The sequence below is a fragment of the Cyanistes caeruleus genome, chromosome 10 (genome assembly GCF_971803275.1).
Source record: "Cyanistes caeruleus chromosome 10, bCyaCae1.hap1.1, whole genome shotgun sequence".
NCBI lineage: Eukaryota > Metazoa > Chordata > Aves > Passeriformes > Paridae > Cyanistes > Cyanistes caeruleus.
In genome coordinates, this window is record NC_141710.1 from 22,604,525 (window position 1) to 22,627,836 (window position 23,312).

Consider the following 23,312-nt stretch of genomic DNA (forward strand, 5'->3'; position numbering starts at 1 on the left):
TCCCACCCCGGGCTACAGACTGTGCTGCTCTGTTTGCATCTGCTGTTTTCCCTGATTTCCAAACGCCTCAAATGCCAGCTGAGGAGCAGATTTGATCCTGCTCCAAGCCTCCAAGCAAGGCTGGGCTCCTCATCTTGCTCCCAGCAGGGATTCCCGCGGGGGAAGAGCCAGATCCTGTCCCAGGAAACTCTTCCTTCCCCAGGAGCTGCTGCTGTGCCCCCAGAGCTGGGGGAGCCAGCACAGGCTGCTCCTGCGTCTTGTGACTGCCACCACCCTCGGGGAGGTCCTGGCATGTTCCTGGTGAAGGAGAACAGGAGAAAAGACACAGTTTAGAGAGGTGGGATTGGCAGGTGAAGATCTCAGAGATAAAAATCCCATCCCACGCTGCGTGGGTGACCCAGTGGTGATGGAAACATTCAGAGCAAGGTGAAGGAATGATTTCAGGTATCTCCAAGGCTCTTTTCAGTATTATTTGATTTTTAAACAAAGTACTTGTGGTCACACCATCCTGGTTAAGTGTGGATAAAAGACAAAACCCCACCAAGAGATTACCCTTGCTCAAACTGAAACTATCAGAGAATTCCAGGGTGGTTTGGGTTGGAAAGACCTTAAAACTCATCCAGAGCCACTCCTGCCATGGCAGGGACACCTTCCCCTGTCCCAGGCTGCTCCAAGCCCTGTCCAGCCTGGTCTTGGGCACTGCCAGGGATGCAGGGGCAGCCACAGCTTTTCCCTGTGCCAGGGCCTGCCCACCCTCCCAGGCAGGAATTCCTTCCCAAAACTGAGCTGGGCCAAGGGGAATGCCAAGAAAAGAAAAGCAGCTAAAATGGGAGTAGCTGAGGAGGTTTTGTGCTGTCTCCTGGATGTCACATGAGAAAAACAGCAGTTTTTTTTCTCATCATCCCAATGACTCTCCACCTCAGCTCTTGGAACACGAAGGGTAAATGAAATTAATTTAAATGAATCAGGCACATTCCCTCTCCTCTCTGACAGTGCACTTAACCAGCTTTGACTTTCACTCTTGGGGTGGGATTTATTTTAGAAAACTAGAAAATATTGTGTGTTATTCTTCAGACAGGAAAAATTATGTGCTAAGAACCAGCAGTTCATTGTCTAAAAATAATTTACAATTACATAATGCTTTGTCTCTCAGAGCAAGATTCATGTTAATTAGACTTGTTAGCACTTTTTTATTTTAGTTTAAATTTAGTTTAGTGCTGGTCAAAGAGTTGTTCTGGTTCTTTGTGTGATTTGAAGAGGTGGATCAAATTCCTTCTATCCCAGTCTCTGGAATGCCATCATCCCTTGGAGGTAACTGATGTCTCTGGGGAGGGATTGCCCAGGCTGGAGGTGGAAACAGCACCTGAACTTGCCCCACATTTCCAAGCCATCCTTGCCAAGGCAGGGGTCAGGCACCTGGCCCCTCTGCTGTGCTTTCTGTCACCTGTAGATTCATTTGTTTCATTAAAGTAGTGTTGGGATGAACTACTGAATATTCAGATGTTTTAAAATGTTTGTAATTCCCCTTGGAAGTGATGAGGTTGTGCAGATCCCCCAGCAGCCAGAGTGTTCAGGGGGGAGCTCAGGACAGGCTACAAATGCTGTCAGTCCCAGGGCTAGACACAGTCTGGGGTCTGAGCTGAGCAAACCACCAGGAATTCCATGTGCTGATTTCCCCTCACCCCGAGGAAGCCGATTTTTCACTTGTTCCCTTCGCAGTGGACAGAAGAAAGGGAAGAGAAGCAAACTCCAGCAAAAGAAGAGATCCATCAATGTCACCGTGGCAGGGCCAGGTCACTGCACTCCAGAGTGTGCCACTACAAACTGGGGCTGCTCCCTGGGGATAGAAATGCAGCTTTGTGAGAGCTGCCAGACAGCAGAGATCCTACACAGAGAGATCAAAGTGTGAGGAGTATCTGAATCCTCACCTGCAGCAAATGGGAGATGTGGGGACAAGGCTGAGCCCTGTGTGTGACAGGCAGGAGGGCACAGGCAGAGCTTGGTGACATCTCTCATTTAGCCTCAGGCACAGCAGGAGTTTCTGACACTGAGCTGCTCCTGCAGAGACTCAGCAGCAGCAGAAAGGCCACAGAAAGCTGTGACAGTGGAAATGAAGAAATTGAGGATGCATGGAGCAGGGCCAGCGTGGATGAGTGGCAGTGTGGGTGACAGGAACCACTTGGCTTGTCACCTTCCCAGGAAGAGGGGAGATACAAGCACAGGAGCCCAAGAAATCTCATTTGTGATGAGGTTTCCAGCCCAGGGGGCTGCAGCTCCTGATTGCAGCCTTGAATGGAGTATTTTAAACTCCCAATGGTCTTGTTCCAGCAGCAGCTCAGTAAGCAGACAAACGAAATATTAAATATTTCCTTCTCCTTTCTCCTGTTTCTTGTTTAAGATCATGAAGCAGTTTGGGTTGGAAGGGTCCTTAAAACTCATCTTTTTCTGTCCCAAACACTTTCCCAGGTTGCTCCAAGCCCCATCCAACCTGGCCTTGGACACTTGCAGGGCTCGAGGGGCAGCCACAGCTTCTCTGGACACAGATATTCCCACACTTCCTTAACTAAAAAGAACCAATTTCTCTGCATTTAACTCTGTTTTATGAGGTTAAATGCCCTTAACCAAAAGCTAAAAGCGGTGATAGAAGCCAGTGTGTATTGATCTGGCTGCTGAGATCAGTTTTAATTAGTTTTAATTAATCAGTTTGGTGCACAGCTCAGTGTTGATGGGTCTGGGCTGTTCTCTGAGCCAGCACAGCCCCCTTGGCTCAGCTCTCCTTGCTCCACTCTGCCTCACTAAAAAAAGAGGAATTTGGGAAAAGCCATGAGGTTTTACAGCAGTTTAAGGCTGGAATCCATCTAAACACGCTCCCACATTTCAGCTGGGGTTTCAGCAGCCACCAGTGGAGCTCCTGGGACGGTTCCTGCTGCTCTCACTGAGCTGCACCTGGGGCCGGAGCTCAGGGCTCCTGCACAGGATCTGTTCTCCCACTGGACAAACAAGAAATTTCCCCTGTTACCTCTGTCTTGCCTTTTCACACATCCTGAGCATGTTGGAGAGCTCCTCAGAGGTTGTGGGAATTTCATTTTTAACAAATCAACAACCTCAGTTGGACACCACTTCTAAAAGAGGGGAAAAAACACAAAAAAAGCTCCCACAACATCATTTTGGTTTTTCTCCTTTTCAGGAATTTTACTAACTTGTAAGAAACTCTGTAGTTCATCTCAGGAGAAAATTGTTCTCTCTGTGCAAGGAATAAAATCCATTTCTCAGTGCTTGCCCACTGGTGTAATAGTTCCATCTGTGCTGGGTGAATTGTCCTGAACTGGAGATTTATTTCACAGAGTCCTTAAAGAGTGCTTGATTTAAACACTGAGATTAGGGGGCACAATTTAAAACTTGAATTATTTATTTGATTTATTAATTTATAATAAATAAATAAAATTAAAATATTGATTTATTATAATAATTTATTATGTATAATAAATTAGTGATGAGATTTATAGAGCTTTCAAAGCTTTTTTTTTTTTGTGTTTTCCTTTTGTCAGTGGTGTTTCTCTGGGTGTGGATGGGCAAGAGGAACTCAGAGGGCTGGAGTTCACCCTGATCATCCTCTTCTGCCTGGTGACAGTCACAGGATGTGTCCTCATCCTTGGCATTGGGATCTTGATCTTGATCAAGGATCAGGAGACTCAGGAGCAGAAAAGCTGTGTGGAAAAAGCCCTGTAACCATAAAAACATTTACTGGTACCTCAGACACCACTGCCTTCCAGGGATGTGATGCAGAGCACCTGCTTCACTTCCAGTCCCATTTTGTGTAATTCCACTCACACACAGGGACTGAAGCAAAAAGCTCGGAGGTGAAAAGGGCAGAAAAATAAAAATGATTGTTTTCACAAGGCAAACACCTCGGTTTTAGCAAAACTGCCCATCCAGACTAATATCTGCATATCCTTTTCCTGTTTCTGTCAAGAGCAGGAGTTTCCCTGAGCAAAAAGCACAAGTGCAGATGATGCAAAGAGGCAAATCTGGGGGAGTGTGTCCATCTCAGCCCAGGGCAGCTCCCTGCACTCCACAGTTCCACACATAAACAGCTCCCAGATACACAAAGTGACTTCCCCTGTAAGTGACTCTGTGTGTAAAATATTAAATAGACTTATCCATTGAATTCTTTCACCACATTTAGGGCCTCAAAACAAACGAGTACAACCAAACCCACCAACCCAGAGGTGTCCAGGTGGCCTCAGAGAGGGGAAGTGCCAGGGTGAAGGTGTTCATTAAATCAGCCAGGAATGATTACCTGTCACAGGGCTGGGCCACTTGGATTAGCAAGGCTTCCAGCTTAATTAATTAAGGGTTGCTTTTTGCTCTTATTGGTATTGTTTTCTTGCTTGAAATCCTCTGTAATGATTGATTTGCAATTACAGAGGGCACAGACCTGGCAGCCAGCAGTGCCTGACTGATTAAACAGGTCCAGGGAAGGGCACGAGACACCTGTGGGATCACATGGAAACAATTCTCTGGAATATTGTCTCTGGAAAATTTTCCTTAGGCTTTCGTTTCATTTCTTAAAAGTACATTGCTGTCTCTAGAGAAAAAATTACAATGGTTCACCAAACCTCTTAATTATCCACGTAATTAGAAAGCCTTCCATCATTATCTGTCACACTTGGGCCCCCAAAAGAGTCAGTGGAATTCTCTGTGTGTTTATTTGTCTAAGGACCTCTAAAAATGTTAGTAGTGATGAGATGATGTAGTGATTAATATTTATATATAATGAGAAAATAATTATATATAACATAATAATATATTATATATAATTAATATATAATATCCAATATGTAGTATGTCATATATTATACATTATATATTATGCATAATATATTATATATTACATATTACAGATTATATATTGTATATTATACATTATATATTATATATTATACATTATACATTATATATTATATATTATATACTATCTATTATATATTATATGTCATATACTATATATATTATATATTATATATAATATATTATCCATTATCTATTATCTATTATCTATTATCCATTATCTATTATCTATTATATATTATATATTATATAATATTTAATACATTATATATTATATATAATATATATTATATTGTATATTATATAGTATGTAGTATATAGAAAATATTAATAGTTATATCACTTTATATGTTATATGATATGATATATGATATATGATATATGGTATATGATATATGGTATATGATATATCTTATATCTTATATATTGTATATTGTATATTGTATATTGTAGAGTATATAGTATATATTATATATTATATATTATATATATATATTAACAGTTATATCACCTGAAGTAATAAAGACCCTTGAAATTAATGTCTGTTTGTGTAAAGCTGAGTAAAAGTTGTGCTGCTCTCCCAGTGTGAGTATCATGTCTGTTAAATGTCACAAATACCACACAAAAATACGGCAAAAAAAGAATTTCTACTCGGCGGAGTGAGTGGATAAAAGGATATTCCTTCGAAACTGGGTGTGATGTTTATAAATATTTTGGTATTTTGGCATCTCAGAGTAAGCAATTCCCTGCTTTCAGGGCCAGGCTGCGTTCCTGCAGATCCCTGGAAGCTCTGGGTTTAATGAAGCTGAAAATAACCTTCAAATCTGAGGATCAGCCTCATTGCAGTTGCTCCCTCCTTTAAATCTGCTTTAACTCACAATTGCATCCTATTTAAGATTGTTCCATTTTAAAAGTGATGGCTGAGGGAAACTCAAGCCACTTCCAAGCCCGTTGCATTTGCCAAGTAGAAACATTCTGAATCAAGGAGGAAAATGAACATTTTTAACCACAAAAGGAATGAAATGTCCTATTTTGGTTGGTCCCATGAGGTGTGGGACACCCTTTCCCAGGATATTTGGTGCTGCTCAGGAAATACAAAGTGCTTCAACCCTTCTGGGGCAGTTGGTTTCCTTGGGGGTTTATTTTCACTGCTAAAGAAAACCTGAAAATCCCATGGTTTTGGACAGGTGAGAGAAAACACCACATTTTGATGATGGCGTGGGCACTCACCTGGAAAAGATTCCTGTGGATGTTTCCACCATCCTTCAGGAGGAGATTCCCACTGAAGCATTTTTGGCATCATCAGGGAGCACAGGAGGAGTCACACCTCAAACTTTGCTGGCCAGGCAAGTCCAGAGCCTGCTTCTCTGTCACAGCTCTCCCAAGGAAAAAAAGAAGTGAAATCAAACTTAAATATTTAAAACCCCCATAATCTTTATTTGGAAGAGGAATTATTTTCTGTCTCTAATGAACAGGAAAGGTAAAAAGTGCAAAATTAAATTAACAGGAGGAATGTTAATAATGGAATTGACTTTTGCTGGGTGTTTTACTAACAGCCAGAGAGAGGAATATTGATCTGTTCTGTTTATACAGATAAATACACTCATCCCTGAATCTATTTGCAACTCCAACTTCCCATTCCTTAAAATTTAGCTCTTGCTTTATGCAGGATTTTCCCCTGTGGGTGTGGCAGCCTTCAAATGGAATCTGAACTATGTTGAGGATCACGTTATTGCTTAAATCTGAGCTCACCTAAGCTTGGTTTACTCCAGAGCTGGCCCTCAGCCACAGCTTCTCTCCTCCTGAGGTGATGCCAGCAAAAGGCTCCAACCAGGTCTCGTTCCTTTTCCCCAGCAGGCAAAAGCTGCCCCTGATTTGCAAAATCTGATGGAACAGATTATTTCTGGATTGTCTCAGCCTGCTCAGGGCTCTGGGTGTAATCAATAGTTTAGAGTTTGTGCCTCTCACCCCCAGACACCTTTTCTGGGATTTTTCTTTTTCTGAGAGGAGGTTTTACCACTGGGTTGATGTGGGCTGAGGTGTGTCTGGCTAAGCTCCCTGGCCAGAACTCTGGTTATAAATGGAGTCAACATCATTAGGAGCTAAATTGTTATTTAATTAAGCATGAAACATGTGGGTAGACTCTTCTGCTGGTGAGCCTTGGGGATTTATGGCTCTTTAAGGGTTTTGTTATCTCTTTGTCCCTCCAGAGCTGGCAAGGAGGGCTCACAGAGGAAGGTCCGTGCTGGAAGAACAGGAATAGGATAAAAATTGCTGTGCTCAGCCTCCTCCTCTGGAAAATGGATATTCCTGGCTCTGCTGATGGACTCTGCACAGGATCTGAGCCTCCTGGTTCTTGTCTAGATCCAGCTGGAGTCAGGAAAATTGTGGTTCTAAATTAGCCCCGTGTGTGACTGCGCTAAACACACACATCCCACACACCCCACTCCAGCTCCTCGTGTCTCCTGAGCCTTCTACCTGCGCCTTGTTTTATTTTTATTTTCTTTGCAAATTTGATGGCTGTGGGGGAATTCGACTTGAGACACTAATTATGCACTGTCAGGATATAATTACTAAAGAAGGCAATGCAGAGCATGATTTGGCCCAGTGAAACATCATGAAGTTAATTTGGTTTTCAGAACTAAAATCTGAATTAGCTCACATTTTTCTCACGATCAACAAGATCTGTTATAGAAATAATCACATTTATTTCCTGGCTTTACTAAATATTCCTCCTATAAACTCCCTCACCTTAACAATTAGCACACTGAGCTCTGAAGACTTTTAAAATGCAGAGTGTGAGCACAAAGCTTTACTTTGAAGCATTTGTTTCCCCAATTCTAAGGCCTATGTCATTATCTATCCCTCTGAATTGTCCCCAGCCTGCTTTAGATAACTCCTGATCCAGTGGTGGCAGGGCTGGGCTGTTCCATTTTCATTTCAGCCAGGGAGCAAGGCACAGATTTTCTGTGCACATCTCAATGACCTTAAAGCCCTGGGTAACTTTGATATTCCCATAAAGAGGGAAAATATCAGGGCTGTTTGGATTTGGGAGAGGATGCTCCACTGGCAGCGAGCCAGCGCAGCCCTGCCAGCCAAGGCAAGGCTGAAACTGCTGACAGGACAGGAGGGAATGTCTGATCCTTGTGCTGCCAGCCCAGCCTGGTGGGATTTGGGGCATTCCAAGTGGGAAATAATGGGACACTAAGAGGAATATTTCCATCTCTGCTGCGTGCTGCGTGTGAACCGAAATGCGGTGAGAAACCTCCTCCAGTTCACAGAGCTCCCCACCCTAGCAGAGATCGCTGTGATAAATCACACAGCCTCTACAGGTATCCTTGCACTTAAATTCTCTAGAAAAATGTGAGTTTTTAAAAATGTCTCTACGTCAGCTCCCAAGTTATTCTTTGCTGCACTTGTGCAAACGAAGTCACGTTGTAATAATAATTTATTCTGGTAATAAACCTTCCAAGCAGGAAGACCTTTAGCATGCAAAACACATAAAACCCTGTAACTGAAAAGTGAACATCAATATTTTATGTAACCTGGTGTCACTTCATTCCTCCACCCATCAGGCACAGGAACTTTGGGATATCGCCTTGGTGCTGTTCTTTTGTAATGAGGTTTTTGCACAGCCAGAACTCCGAATACAGAAACCATTTGGAGGTAAATTCAAGCTTTTTAGCATGGATAATTGCATTCCCTGGGTATTTTGGTCAGGCCCTAGAGCAGAGAGCTGCCACCTCAACAGCAAAACACTTGAGCCGTGCTCATCCCTGTGCAGTTCTACACGTGACATTCGCTGTCTTCACTTCTGGAATTTTAGCTGCCACTTCCAAAGCATTATTGACACAGGGAAAGCAAGCAGAGGCTGGAGATGTTGGATGGCATCTTTATTTAAATCAAAAAGATTTAAATAAAATATAAAAAATAAAATAAAAAATATAAATATAAAAATATAATAAATAAATAGAAAATATAAAAAATAAATATAAAAATAAATATAAAAATAAATATAAAGGATTATATTATATTATATTATATTATATTATATTATATTACATTACATTACATTATATTACATTATATAATATCATATCATATAATATAATACTATATAATATTATATAATATTATATAATACTATATTATATTATTATATTATATTATATTATATTATATTATATTATATTATATTATATTATATATTATACATATTTATAATAAAATATAAATATAAAGGATTATATATATTATATAAAGGATTATATAAAGGACTATTTATCACATAAAATAAATAATAAAATAAAAAATATATAAAATAAAAAATAAAGAATGAAAGATAAAAGATAGAAAAGTTACTGTTTGTCCCGGAGGAAATAATTGTGGCACATTAGTCTGGTTTAATTGCTGAGGTAATTTAAGTGACTTGTGTGTCTTTGCTGTAATTATGGTGTCACTAAAGCTGCAAATCCTATAGAAAAATATGTAAATAGTGCCTTATTGAAGCAGCAGTTTAGGCAATTATGGAGCTCTCGTTGGAGAGCAGTGGGATTTAATCAGGGCACGTTTCTGACACGTTTTGTGTTTGGTTTTTGCTGCAGTGACTCAGGGTGCAAAGGGATTGTTCCAAGGCAGTGGAGCACAAGTGCATCCACACCAGTCAGAGAAAGGTGTTTGTATCCCTGCTGGAGCAACTAGGATGCAAAAATTCCCATGGATTGAGAGATATATTTAATAGTTTGAGAAATGGAGTTAATCATGAATTAACTGAATTTAATTATGAATTAAATGAATTGAATGTGCAGTATCCAGGTGACCATCAGCACGCCAAAGGGAGGGAAAACGTAAGGAATTATTTTTCCTTCTAGGTGCGAGGGAGTTCAGTCTCTCTGGAATACCTTAGAAGATAATGAGTTATTTCCTTCCAGTGATTTACCTTGATTCTGTACATGATTTTATTCCAACCAGATAATTTTTAAACTTTCAGACAGGAAGTGACACCTGTGGCTTCTTCAAAGACTCAAAGAGTGAGCTGTGTCTTCCCTGGATGTGTTTTACCCATATTGCAGGAATCACAGCCAGAAAGGAGCAAGGGTGAGTTCCAGTTATGGTTTTATGCCTCTGGGATTTGGACACTTGAAGGAAGTTCCAACTTTGCTTTCACTGAATCAAACCCTACACATTTTCTCCTCTGTGCCATTTGGATTTCAATGAGCTACAGCAAGGCTAAAATGGAGATTTTATGGCAAACACACTTGAAGAAACAGAACTGACCTCGGTGCTCTCAGCCCTAATTGCCCATAATTATACAACAAATGAGAAAATGGGGCAGTGTAATAAGATGCTGGAGTGAGACTCAGGAATTTCTGTGCTTTGCACGTTTGCCACCATCAGATATTGTATTTCTGCTAAAAGGAGAGGGGAATAATTGCCTAAATGCAGGCTAAGGACTGGAGTGGAGAAAGCTGTAGAACAAGATAACTGGGAAAATGAAAAAAAAGGGAAACAGCACTTGTGTTCCAGGGAAAGCTTCAGGTCTAGCAGAGTGGAGCTATTTAGATGGCAAATATCTAATGGATTAAAGTCTCCTTTTCAAAGCTGGCTGCTTTATCTCGCAGCACACACCTTCCACAGGCCTGTGAAAGCCTTCAAAATGCAGATTTGGGGTTATCGTGGTGCTCCCAGCATCACCCAATTTGCCAAGGTATTGTTCCACACATTTAATAAAGATTTGAGGCTCTCCTGACACCAGTCCTTGGTGCCTCGGCGTCCTGCTGCGAGTGTGGGAGCAGAGGGCTGATGGATGATGGACCCTGGGACCCTTGGGGACACTTTGCAGTAAACATTTTTCCAGGATTTCCCCTGGGCTTTTATCAACTTTTCCCTTTTCAGTCTCCTTCTCATTGTTTTTAGTGTTGCTCGCTCCATGACCAAAGAATAAATAAATAAATTGAGGTGTTTAATTAATTTGTTAATTTCGGTACTTTCAGTTCTAAATCTCTGCATGGGTTTCCATCCTCATGGTTTGAGCCTGAGCAGGGCTCCATGTTCAAGGACACCTAAAGGCAGCTGAAATAAATGTATATAACTGTATCAGTATAAATAAATGTGTGGAGATATTGAGGAGGTGTCACTCCTGTGGAGAATCTCCCGTTTAGGAGCAGAAATTCAAGGTGTGGTGAACAGCACCCACAGCCTTGCTGACCCCCAAGGCTTTGCTCAAAGCCTGGCAATGTTTGATGCTTTCATTCCCATTTTAATTACAAAAGAATGTAAAAATATCATTAAAACCCCCCCCAAACAAATAACATCTTCCAGTTGTTGGTTTGGAGAGAAAAGCTTGGGATGATCAGAATCTGTGAGGATTTGTGTAAAACAGAGGAATCTAATGGCACGGTTGAACATTTTTTCATGAAGAAAAAATGGAATCCTTCATCCCAGAGATAAAATATTTCCCCTGGGTGCAAGTTTAGAGGTCAGTAGAAGTTGAAACCCCATGGAGGTGACAGCATGAAGGTCAAAGCTGTGAACTTGGGAGTTTTCCCACATCTTGGGTGGTGTTGGGATGAGCTGCTGGATTCTGCCTCGGGAGCATCCCTTGGCCAGACCAGCCCTCCTGGGCAGCTCTCCCTGAATTTCCACACAAAAACAGGTGTAAGGAAATCACTCTCTTGGCACTGATGTTGTTTGCATCTCTCAGTTGTTATTACAAATATCTGAATATTAAACACCCACCCAAAGCTCCTAAGCCTTTAATCCTTTTGTTTCCCTACAATAGCCCATCTATTATTTTTTTTAACTGGTAAGAAATGCAAAGCTGAATAATATCCAGCAGTATCATGTCTAAATAAGCAAAAAGCTGGCGAGGAATCAAGAGATTGTAAGGGTGGCTTTGCTTTGTTTCCTGCTCAGGAGCAGCGAGGAACACAGGAATTGGCTGTTGGACCATCTGCAGCAAGGACAGGGAAAGTCATGGGAGCAGCTGAAAAGCTCTGACAAAAAAACCTGCAAAGGGTCAAAGCCCTGATTTCATTAAGCAGCTCCTTTCAGAATTATCTTTTTCCTCTCTCCAAAAGCTGGGGCATAATCTGTCATTTCAGCTTTTGTTCAGTAAAAAAACATCAGTGGAATAGGGTGAGGATGGTGGATAATGAAGTTAGGACTTAATAAGGTGCATTTTGAGTGTCATTTACCAGCTGGAGGTTTTTATTCCTTTTAGGTTGTTGTCATTATTGCAGATCTGTAATTTCACTGTAAAATGCTTTCTTTTAATTATTATTATTTCTGTTATTATTGACCTAGATATTAACTTTACAAAACTAAATTTTCTGGTCTTTTTGGACACAAAAATATACATATTTACAGGCCAAGGAATCGAGTCCCCAATTTATTGGAGTTTTTTTCTTAACTAGCATTTCAAATCCATCCAAGGCTATTTTGGACCTGCCTGATGTATGACTCAAGGATCCTTGGAGCTGCCAGACTCCTGGGTGTCCTGGTGGTCTGTGCATATGTGTCTCCAAACTGGCACCAAGAGGTGCTTGTGTCAATATTTATTTTATGTTAGTGAGGGTTTGGCCAGCCTAAATACAGAGGGCTGATTTGGGCTCTTAAATCCGAGACTCTCTTTTGTCCATATTTGAATTATTGAAGAGTATCTGCTTTGCTTAAGCACATCACATTTGAATTTATCCATTTCTAGAAGGCACAAAAATTAATGACATGCCTGGGGAGGTTTAAGAATTTTCTCTGTTTTTAAGGAATCAAAGGAGAAGGAAGGACAGTTTTAAAATGGATTTATAAACCTGATAAATTCTTTCTTAACCAGTTCTTCAGCTTTTCACCAACTAGGTTCCATGAGAAGCAATATCCATTTTTTTATTCAAAACTTTATTCAAATTTAACTTGAATATTAACCTTGATATGTCCCTGTGCAGAAAACATCTCTGATGTTTCTAGGTCTGCCAGCAGGAGTGAAAATTCCTTTCTGCTGGTACATTCCAGGTAGGAAGGAACATGGAAATAAAAAAATCACATCAAGCTGAAGAAGTTGAGAAAAGAAAGATTTGAGAGTAAAACCTGACGGTTGTTCCCAGGAAAAGGACCCCAAACCCAGCACCCACAGCAGCCTTGGTCTGAAAAATCAACAAATTGTGAATTCAGATGTTTGAGGAGGAAGGATAATTGCTAATAAATTAAACTTCTTTCTGCTTGTTTTGGGATTTTTTTTCAGCTTCTCTGTGTTTCCATCCAACTGCAAATGAAGAATTCCTTTCTCTCCATTTTGCCCAAAGCAGAGCTGGAGGGATGCAGCTGAGAGTCACTTTCAACTTGGTGCATTATCTGGAGCCAGCAATTAGCTGGAAGCAAATATTAATCATCCTTTTCCCCTTCATTTACAGGCACTGAACTCCATCCTGGAGTGAACATTGTCAGCTACAAATGCCAGGTTCAGATCTCTTGCTTGTTGGATATTTCCATTCTGGAATATCCCTGATGTTCCCTTATTACAGCTTAAAAAAAATAAATCAAAAAGCAGATGATAGATTTTGATCGAGTAATAATGTCAGGCACATTTTGATATTTCCACATATTTATGCATGAATGGCCAAAGGAAAAATATTCTCTTTCTTCATTCAATCTTGTAATTTCTTTGTCAGTTGAGAAGGTAGATAATAAATATTGGCAATACATAAGACTTGGCTCTACTAAGAGCTACCCTTTGCTATCTTGAGCAGCAGCAGTTATTAATTTTCAGCCATAATCAAGTGATTTATATTCATGATTATGGTTCAAACCATCCTGACACTTGTTCCTTCTACATCAGACGCCTTCTCGCTTCGTGCTTTTTGTGTTCAGCAGTGATTAAAATAAGAATGAGAGGGTTTGGGGGTTTTTAGGAGTATTGTTATAACATTTCTCCTCTGATTTCAGGTCTTAACCACTGAGTCATCACCTGAGCACCGTGTTCTGCACTGACTTCCAGTAATTATTTTTGTGTTTTAGAGACTCCCAGCAAGTCATTTCCTCATCTGCACTGAGAAGTGCAAAATTTATTCCTTTTTCTATAGGCCATAGATCCATTGGAATTCTCATCTTTGTCGTCATTATCACCACCACTGATCTCTAATTATCACTGGTCTCTAATTTGACCTAATAAAAATTCATAAATAACACTGGCATTAAATTTTAATGTTCATCACCTCTGCCATACTTTTTTTTGGATTAAAAGTGGTACTGGAATGAGGATAATGATCCATTATTTAGATGTAAAGAAACATATTTATCTAAAAACTGGTTTCCATACAATGTCTATTTGCATTTCTTTGAGAAGAACTGCACATACTTCGAAAATGAACTTCAAATATGTTCTGCTTTTCCACTGCAATGAAATGACTCAGTTGATATTATTTCTCTGTCTGTTTGGTAAACAAAATCAAAATATTTTGGTTGTCAATTACTGTAAAATGAAAACTGCTTTTGTCTGAGACGGAGCTCACAGCATCTGATCTTGAATTGTGATGTGCTCTGGGAAAATGACACAACATGGGATGAATCCAAATTCATTCTCTCCAGAGTCTCTTTGGGGGAAAATCTGTTTTCAATGCATTGGTGAGGCTTCACAGCTCCTTGCCTTGCTCAGTTGAGTGTCTGGAGTCCTCTAAAAACAGCTCAGCCTTTTTCCTTGCTTGGATGTGGCCAGAGCTCCCACTTTGGAGAGCTGGGATTGCAGGGTGGGATTGCCATGCCAAGGAGGAATGTGGGGATTACAGGAGAGTGTTCCCACTGGACCTGTGCCAGACATCCTTCCAGAACAGCAATCATGTTCCTGGCTGGACTGGTAACATGCCAACAGATTCTTACAGAAATTAAGAGCTGTAACTCTCACTTATATTAAATATTTGACACCAAAACCCTGAAAAAAACCCAAATCTTATTAACGTGTAGACAAAGAATAAGCCATTCCTATTTCCTAGCCTGGTCCTGTAACTGAAACCCAAATTTTTAGCTCAGCTGGCTGAAGGAGTGCCAGGGAGCTCATTCTGCCCAGCTAATGAGCTTTGCAAGTTCTGTGTGATTTAATTAAAAATGGACCTGTTCAAAGCAAAGAGATAAATGTCTCTTCTTAAATTACTGCATTTTTAACCGTGCCTCATTTCCTAGATTGCTTTGCTGTGCCATTCTCTCCAGCCTAGCCTGTACCCCTGGGCTTGTACCAATTCTTCTTCCCACCTTTTTGTCAGAAAGGAATCAGCTCTGAATTCCTGGAAACCGGAGCAGGAGCCAGCAGAGACCACGCTGCTCCAGCTCTTCACTCCATGGAGTTCTCCTGGTTTTTATGGCCTCTCAGAGTCCCTGGCTGAGGAGCCTTCATCGCTCCTCCTCCTTGGAGTTTGATCTCACAGCTAGGTGGGTGCCCTGATCTCCTCTGTGGAGTGATGAGAGCACACCCAGCTGGGAAACCTGCTGGGAAAGCCTCCCTGGAGAGAGCTGTGCTCCCTGGCTCTGTGCTCCGGAGCGGCAGGGAAAGCGTTCCCTGGGTGATGGATAACAGAGGTTTGTGGCACCACCAAGGCAGGGAAGCACTTAAGCAAATGGTTTTATTGATGGCAGGGAGATTGTTAAATGGAGCCCATGGAATCTGCTGCGCTGGGCCCGCTGCTTTCCCGGAGCAGTCAAATGAAATAAATAAACTTTGGAAAACAAATATCCATCAAACAAACCCCTCAGGCTTCCCCAGCCATTATCATCCCGATAATCCACACTAAGACATTTTGTTTCTTTAACACACACTCATAAAGCAGCGGACTTAGCGATTTTTAGCAATGTTTCCAGAATTTTCTTGGACATGGGCATTGTTCCCATGGAAAGGAGGGGTGAGGTTTGTTGGGAAATGTTCACCTGAGAGTGGTGGGGAGGGAAGGTGAGGAAGGAAAGAAGGAAAGGAAAGGAAAGGAAAGGAAAGGAAAGGAAAGGAAAGGAAAGGAAAGGAAAGGAAAGGAAAGGAAAGGAAAGGAAAGGAAAGGAAAGGAAAGGAAAGGAAAGGAAAGGAAAGGAAAGGAAAGGAAAGGAAAGGAAAGGAAAGGAAAGGAAAGGAAAGGAAAGGAAAGGAAAGGAAAGGAAAGGAAAGGAAAGGAAAGGAAAGGAAAGGAAAGGAAAGGAAAGGAAAGGAAAGGAAAGGAAAGGAAAGGAAAGGAAAGGAAAGGAAAGGAAAGGAAAGGAAAGGAAAGGAAAGGAAAGGAAAGGAAAGGAAAGGAAAGGAAAGGAAAGGAAAGGAAAGGAAAGGAAAGGAAAGGAAAGGAAAGGAAAGGAAAGGAAAGGAAAGGAAAGGAAAGGAAAGGAAAAAGGGATTCATCAGGAAATATTCCAAGTTTCTCATTTCTGGGGCTCCCCAAGCAGAACTGAGGGATGGAGGAATTGGAGTAAATTCACCAGCAGTGCAAAAAATAGAAGTGGCATTTCTCAGTCATTTCATTATTATTGAAAAATTACCTTTAAATGCTTTAATAATATGAATTGAAAGCCTTCCTTTGGAAAACACAGATTTAATGTTAGAATCCCACCTATCATTTGCAAAAAAAAGACAAAAAACTGTTAAGTGTGAAAGATTCATGTTAAGGTTATGATTAATGCCTCTTTGCTATAAAATTTTAGCATTTCTATGTTATTCCTTCATCTTTCTAATCTGCTTTTGACATTTATTGGCAGTATCCCCTGAAATCTGTTTATATTGATTTACGATTAATATTTTATAGTTAATTCCAATAAAAAATTTAATGGTCATAAATTTGATTCTCCCCTGCAATGTGTTCAACAGCTCTTTTCCTCCTTTGGGAATGTTTAATTACTTCTGGTGGTGATTAAGCAGAAATAATACCTGAGGAACATGAGGGCTCCATGAAGGTTAAAGTAACAAAGATATGGGAAAAGAAGAGATTAAAAAACCCCAGTCATGCAGCTGGATGAGCTGACTGGCTTTTCATAACTGCTTTTCTCTCCTTTGCAGAAGCTGATGCTTCATCCTGAATATTATTAATTAACCAGCAATCCCTGGACTGCAATAATCCCAGTGTTTAGTCCAAAGAGTGTCTGTAATCTGCCTGTCATCCTGGCTGTACCTGCCATTGGCCCAGGGCTTTGCAAACACACCTGAGAACTGATAACAGCAGCTCATAAAGCCCCAGGCTTGATGTTGAACTTCACAGCCTGCAGCAGCAGATGAAGGAGCTGCAGAAAATTTAAGGTAAGGCTTTCATTTTATTGCTTCCAAGGTTCTTCTGGAGAGCTTTGCCTCGCTGCTGAATGCTTGTCGCACAGCACAACTTAGATTTATAAATTATAAGGATTTATTTCCAATGGTTTAGGGTTTGGAGGGAGACCAGGAGAAGAAAGAACTGAAATTGAGTGAAATGTGAGGCTTTGATGGCAAGAACTTGATTGAAATCCTACTTTTCAGAAAGACAATCCTTAGGTTTTTAAAGTTTTAGGATGATATCATCTGGGGCAAGACAGCAAGAGAAGATTTTGGGTTGTGATGGAGGAAGGGCGATGGATTAAAAATGGCAGCAGGAGCACACAACAATTTAAACTGTTATTTCACACACAAAATAGTTCATTCTGAAGTATTTTTCACTCCTTTGGGTCATCACTAAAACATGTAAAAGTGTTCTGATGTGCAATGCACGTGTGCTCCCACACCTCCTTAACTTCAAAGAACCAATTTCTCTGTATTTGAGGTGGTTCTATGAGGTTAAATGCTTTTAACCAAAAGCCAAATGCATTGGTAGCTGCCAGTGAGTATTGATCCAGCTGCTGATATTAGTTTTAATTAGTTTTATTTCATTTTAATTAGTTTTAATCAGTTTGATTGCTGATGCACAGCTCAGTGTTGATGAGTCTGGGTTGTCCTCTGAGCCAGCACAGTGTGCCTTTCTTACCAGAAGAATACAAAAGGAATTCGGGAAAAACCTTGTGCTTTCCACAGCTTTTTAAGGCACTGACCCCACTGAGTTATTTCCCATATTTCAGTTGTGATTCCAGCAGCAATCTCTGTGCCATAAGCTTGTACACAATCTGTTCTCCCACTGTACAAATAAGCAATTTACCTCTGTCCTGCCTTCCCCACGTGTCCTGGCCACAGCCTCAGAGTTTATTCCAGCTTTTCTCAGGTATATTTTTAAAAAATTGAGTCCCACCCTTCTAAAAAAGAATAAACTTGGAGAAAAGAAAGCTTAGAAAAGGGAAAAAAAGAGGAGATTTTCTTACTTTTCTGTTTCAGGAGTTTTAGTAACCTGTGGGAAAGCCCATGGTTAATCTCAGGAGTGAATTGTTCTGTGTTAAGTGATTTGCAGGGTGAAAAATACATTCCCTCAGTGTAACAATTTTATAATCTGCACTGGGTGAATTATCATGAAGTGGGGATTTGTTGCACATAGTCTTTAAGGAGAGTTTTATTTAAGCCTTGGGATTAGGTGATTCTTAAAATCAGAATAATTTGTAAATGTTGCTAATTTAAGAAATTGGAAATGTAATTGTTAGCTGTTCCTTGTGTTTTACTTTGGCTGATGGGGTTTCTCTGGGTTCCTAGATGGGCAGGAAGTTCAGTGGGCTGGAGCTCACCCTGATTGTCCTCTTCTCCGTGGTGACCGTCATCGCCTGTGTCCTCATTGGGCTGCTGGCCACGGGACAGCCCGGGGTGAAATCTCCAGGTAAGTGCTGGAGGAGCAGAAACCCCGAGTGCAATCTGCTCAGCTCTGCCTCAGGGCTCCTCTTCTTATTACCCAAGTGCTCTTGTCATCATGAAACGCCGACAAAAACTCTCTAACTCGTTAAAGTTAGAAAGTGATGTGTTTCTTGTGACACTGGGCAGCACCCTCCCAAAAATGTGTGTGGAATCCACAAAGCTTTTGCCCTCTTTTATCTACAAAAATCTTCAATATTCAGGTAATCTTTTCCTATGCCTATACCTGTGCCTCATATTCAAATGAGCTCAAAGTCCTCCTGCACAGTTCTTGTATGCCACTTTCCAAAGGTAAAAATAAATCACAGAAACAACTGTTGGTGGTGATTTGAATCAGCAGAAGCAGGTGCTGAGTTCAGAGGGAATGAAGCTGTCCCCACAGTTTAGAAATGCTGGTTCTAACCCATTTCTTTATTTCCCTGACAGAATTTTACCCACAATGTCAGAGGATTCCAATAGCTGAGAGAATTGACTGCATCCCGGATCAACTGGCAACAAAGGTCTGGTAACATTCTGGAAAATATTAGAAAATAGATTTCATCCCATAAAACCTCCTGCTTATTTATAAAAATGTAATTTGTCTCTACTAGATCAGGTATTTCCTTTAGCAGTTTAAATCTGTGATTGCCCCAGCGTTTTCGGGGGAGCTCAACCCCTGCACAACCATTTCAGTCTGCTGACAGAAAGTCTGATTTCTCTGGTTGGGGGAGAGGTGGCAAAAATATTGGTCAGGCAGTTAAAAGAGCCACTCTTGGTTTTTAACAACATTTTCTGAATGGTTTCATTTGGTGTGATGGTCAAAAGCTGACATTTTTAATAATAATTCATATATATAATTCAATATATTAAAAAGTCTATATATATAATACTATATAATATTATATATGTAGAATATGTAATATATATAATGTATGTCACATTATATATAATTCAATAATAATAATAATTCAGAAACAGTGGGCTTTGCTTGGATGTGCAATTTGACAAGGTACAAGACGTGCTCAGTGTTTCCTTGTACACCCAGTTTGGATCCCAGTGCCTTCCTCTCCTGATTGGGGTGTCTGAGAGAGCAAAGTATGGAAAAGATTTTTGGCTTGAGAATCTCTGAGTTAAAATTCCTCATCTCAGGCTGGATGAGGCTTGGGGCAGCCTGGGATGGTGGAAGGTTCCCTGCCCAAGGAAGGAATTGGAATGAGAGGAGCTTTGAGGTCCCTTCCAACCCAAACCCTTCCATCATTTTATGATGCCCTTTGTTTTTTCAGTGTTTTCACACTGAGAATCTTTTTGTAATAGTTAGTCTTGAAAGATAATTATTATTAGATTATAATTATAGATTATAATTATCTTACTTATATTATTATACTAATATTTAATTATATTATGAAATTAATATATATCACGAGAATATATTATATAATAATATATTTTATATTATATATTACAATATATATTATATTGTATATATTATATAATATATAATATTATACAATATACATTATATTATTATAAAATGATACATAATAATATATTAAATTAATTATTTATAATTATTAATTAATTATAGATTAGATTAGATTAGAATAATAAAATTATTATTTTTCATCTTTATTACGGATTTTCTTGTTTTCTGGTGGATGCCTGGTGTCTCTCCCTGATCTGGGTAGGGCAGTTTAGGAGAAAACAACAACCCAGTGTGATGTGGGTTATTTCTGTCATTCACAGAGGTATAAAAGTTGTTAACCTTGAACAAAATTCCAGCCTAATTCCAGAACTGGCTGTTGTTAAAGCCTTTCGTGCCGTGGGTTTTGTTATGATTTGTAGCTCAATAAAGTCCTGCAGGGGGTGGGTTAGGAAAGGTTCAAATCACAGCCTGTTCCTCGAGTCTTCAGGTGCCTTCCCTGCCCCAGGAACAGGCAGAGCTCTGCAGGAGAGGCCACACAGATCATTTAAATCTGTAATTCCTGCCTTTGGAGCACAGATCATTTAAATCTGTAATTCCTGCCTTTGGAGCACAGATCATTTAAATCTGTAATTCCTGCCTTTGGAGCAGCCACCCCAGTGCAGGGCTGCTCTCCCCGAGCAGGGAGGGGAGCACTGCTGCTCTGGGGGCAAGGCTGCTGCTAGCAGAGAATTAAAAACAATCAAATCACTGCTCCCAGCAGAAAAGTAGATGCAGATTGCAATACTGAGGGCACCCAGTCTGGAATTAAAGGAAATTATTTCTGAATATTAGTGAAGAGCAGGCAGCAGATTTGACAGGGTTGGAGATAAATATCACTTTTACTCCATGAGGAAAGCCAGAATCCCATCCCAGTGATTCCATTCACTCCTGGGCACGTTTTCCCCTGGTTGTGCCAGGCTACACTAATGCAGCAACCTGTAAAACTGCATTTCCTGCATCACTCTTCTGCAGAGGTTTGTGTTAATGGTTTTCAGAATAAACAGAAGCTGGGAAAAGTGATTTGGCTAAGCTGACCAAGAAGGTTTGGTGTCTGCCTTGATTAATCACCAAAGAAAATGAGTAGAATTGCAGAAAGTAGAAGTAAATAGAAGAAAGAAAATGGAAGTAAGAAAAAGGAGGAAATAAGGAAGGAAGAAGAGAAGGGCAGGCAGAAATAAAGGGAAGAGGAAGGAAGAAAAGACAAATGAGGGAAGAAAGGAAGAGAAAAGAAAGAGAAATGAGGAAAAAGACAAAGGAAGGAAGAAAGAAAATAGATATTTTGTATGTGATCATGTGGTTGGTGAAGATAGAGGTGCAGGAAGAAGTAAGATATTTAGGAACTATCCACTGCTGTAAAAAATTGCCAGGAGGTCTGATCAGACAAGCAGAACACACTAGTAAAACAAGAATTCCACTGAGCAGAGCTCATGTATGCCAGGCTGACACCTCCAAAAGCTCAGGAAAGGGGGAATTGTTGGTTTGGGCTCAGTTTCTGAGCTTTTCTTCCCAAAATACCCTGCTGGTAGAGGCCTGGAGCACAGAACAGCACATTTTAGCTCAGCACGTGGCCACGCTGCTCTTTGAGTCCTTGGTGCTCGGCTCATGCTGTACCCCAGTGTGAGCAGCTTCCTCGTGTCCAGGCTTATTCCTAATTAAGCTTTGGCTTTTCTGGGTGCTGGTATCTATCGTGCTGCTTTTACAGCTCACAGGCTGGGATCACATCTTTGTTTATAGCAGATGATTGCTTTTACAACAGGCTCCCCAGTGTCCCTGGTGAACTCTGCTCTTCCCCTGTGCCAGGCATAACCAGCCCTCAATTCCTGTGTTTACTTCCTGGTGCAGAAAGCTCAATATGCCACAAAAATACAAATCTGCCAGGATAAGATCCAGCTGGAAAAATATCACTGGACTGTGAAGGAACTGCTGAAAATAGTCAGGAAGTATTCAGGAGAAAGAAAAAGATGCTTAGGAAGCTGGGAAAGTGGATGCTGAACTGCCAGGTTTCAGGAAAACCTCTTCAGTTTATTCAGATTTTTATGGGATGGTCACTGGTCTAGGAATGGGATAAGAAGATGGAAGTAGCAAATCTGTTTTCAGATTTAGGATATTCCCCTATATGTGAGGGGACTAAAGCTGAGATCTCTGCAGTCCTGGAGGGCCTGGTGCTTCCTCTCCTTTACTCTGCAATAGTTTATAAATGGGGAATGAGGAGTTCTCCTGGTGGGATCTGGTGGGGTGGGAAGTGAGCCTGGGTTCTTCACAGCCTTGCATCCATCTGTGAATCAAAGGGGGGAAAATGAGTCCCTGCATCTCTCCTCCCACCTTTCTTTTTGGCTTGGAGCCTGATGGAAGCGACAGCAAATGTTTTCTGATGGGATGAGTCCACAACAGAGAGAAAAACATTTCTCTGTGTGATCAATCTTGGGTTTATTTTGGGTGGTTTCTGTGCTCTGCAAAACCACTATCAAATAAATGCTTGACTGAGATTTCCCAGGCCAGTGGCTTTGTGAGCTCCCTCAGTGCTTCCCTCAGCTCCTGCCTGATTGCTGGGCTGGAGCTGCCTTTGCTTTCCTCTGTCCAGAGCCTCTGGAATAATTTGACCTGCACTGACCACTTTGGGCTCTCCAACCCCAAAGTGAGCACAGCAGAAGGTTTTGGGTCATGTCCACCTATTTCAGGCTGCAGAATATTTAAAATATTTATTACAAACACCAAAAGCACCTGAGCACAATCAGATGAAGGCAGAAAGAGCTGCTGAGAGAGGAAAGTGAAGTTTTGAAGGTGTCCCTGCTGGATTTGGATACCTGAGATCACCAATGGCCCTTCACCCTCAGTGAAAGTTGTTTTACCACTGTCCTTTGCCCTAAGTTATGAATGGGGGTTTAAGGAGAGAAAATGGGTGGAAACTTAGTGATTAATTGCCCCAATCTTATCTCCAAACATAAACCTCATGCACACAGCATGTGAGGAAGTTAATTTCTAACAGCACAGCAAAGGAATTTCACCTTTTTAGTGAATGTGTGTGTAAAGGTTGGTGCCGTTACATTTGAGGCTTGAAACAATAGGTTTGTTTGTTAAAAAATATATATATATATTTATCTAAATTTGATGTAATACAGAAGCAGTCTGAATATTTCTGATAGTGGAAAATGACATTAAAAAGTAGATATTATACAAAATGTGCAACTATGCAAATATAGATATTTCTTTGATGTTAATCATTTTCACGCCCTCTCCAGTGTGTGACTTTTGGTCGGACTCTGCTGTACCTGCCAC

General features: G+C 40.7%; 1 protein-coding gene across 1 annotated transcript in view; it reads left to right on the forward strand.

Annotated features, from left to right (window-relative positions):
• The first annotated feature begins 17,006 nt into the window (after positions 1-17,006).
• SI (sucrase-isomaltase) overlaps positions 17,007-23,312 on the forward strand; it is a 43,344-nt gene continuing 37,038 nt past the window's right edge. The window contains exons 1-3 of the mRNA XM_023933589.2: positions 17,007-17,098; positions 18,443-18,563; positions 19,022-19,095. Of these exons, the coding sequence (XP_023789357.2) occupies positions 18,443-18,563; positions 19,022-19,095 (195 nt within the window). The 5' untranslated portion in view covers positions 17,007-17,098. The remainder of the gene's footprint in view (positions 17,099-18,442; positions 18,564-19,021; positions 19,096-23,312) is intronic.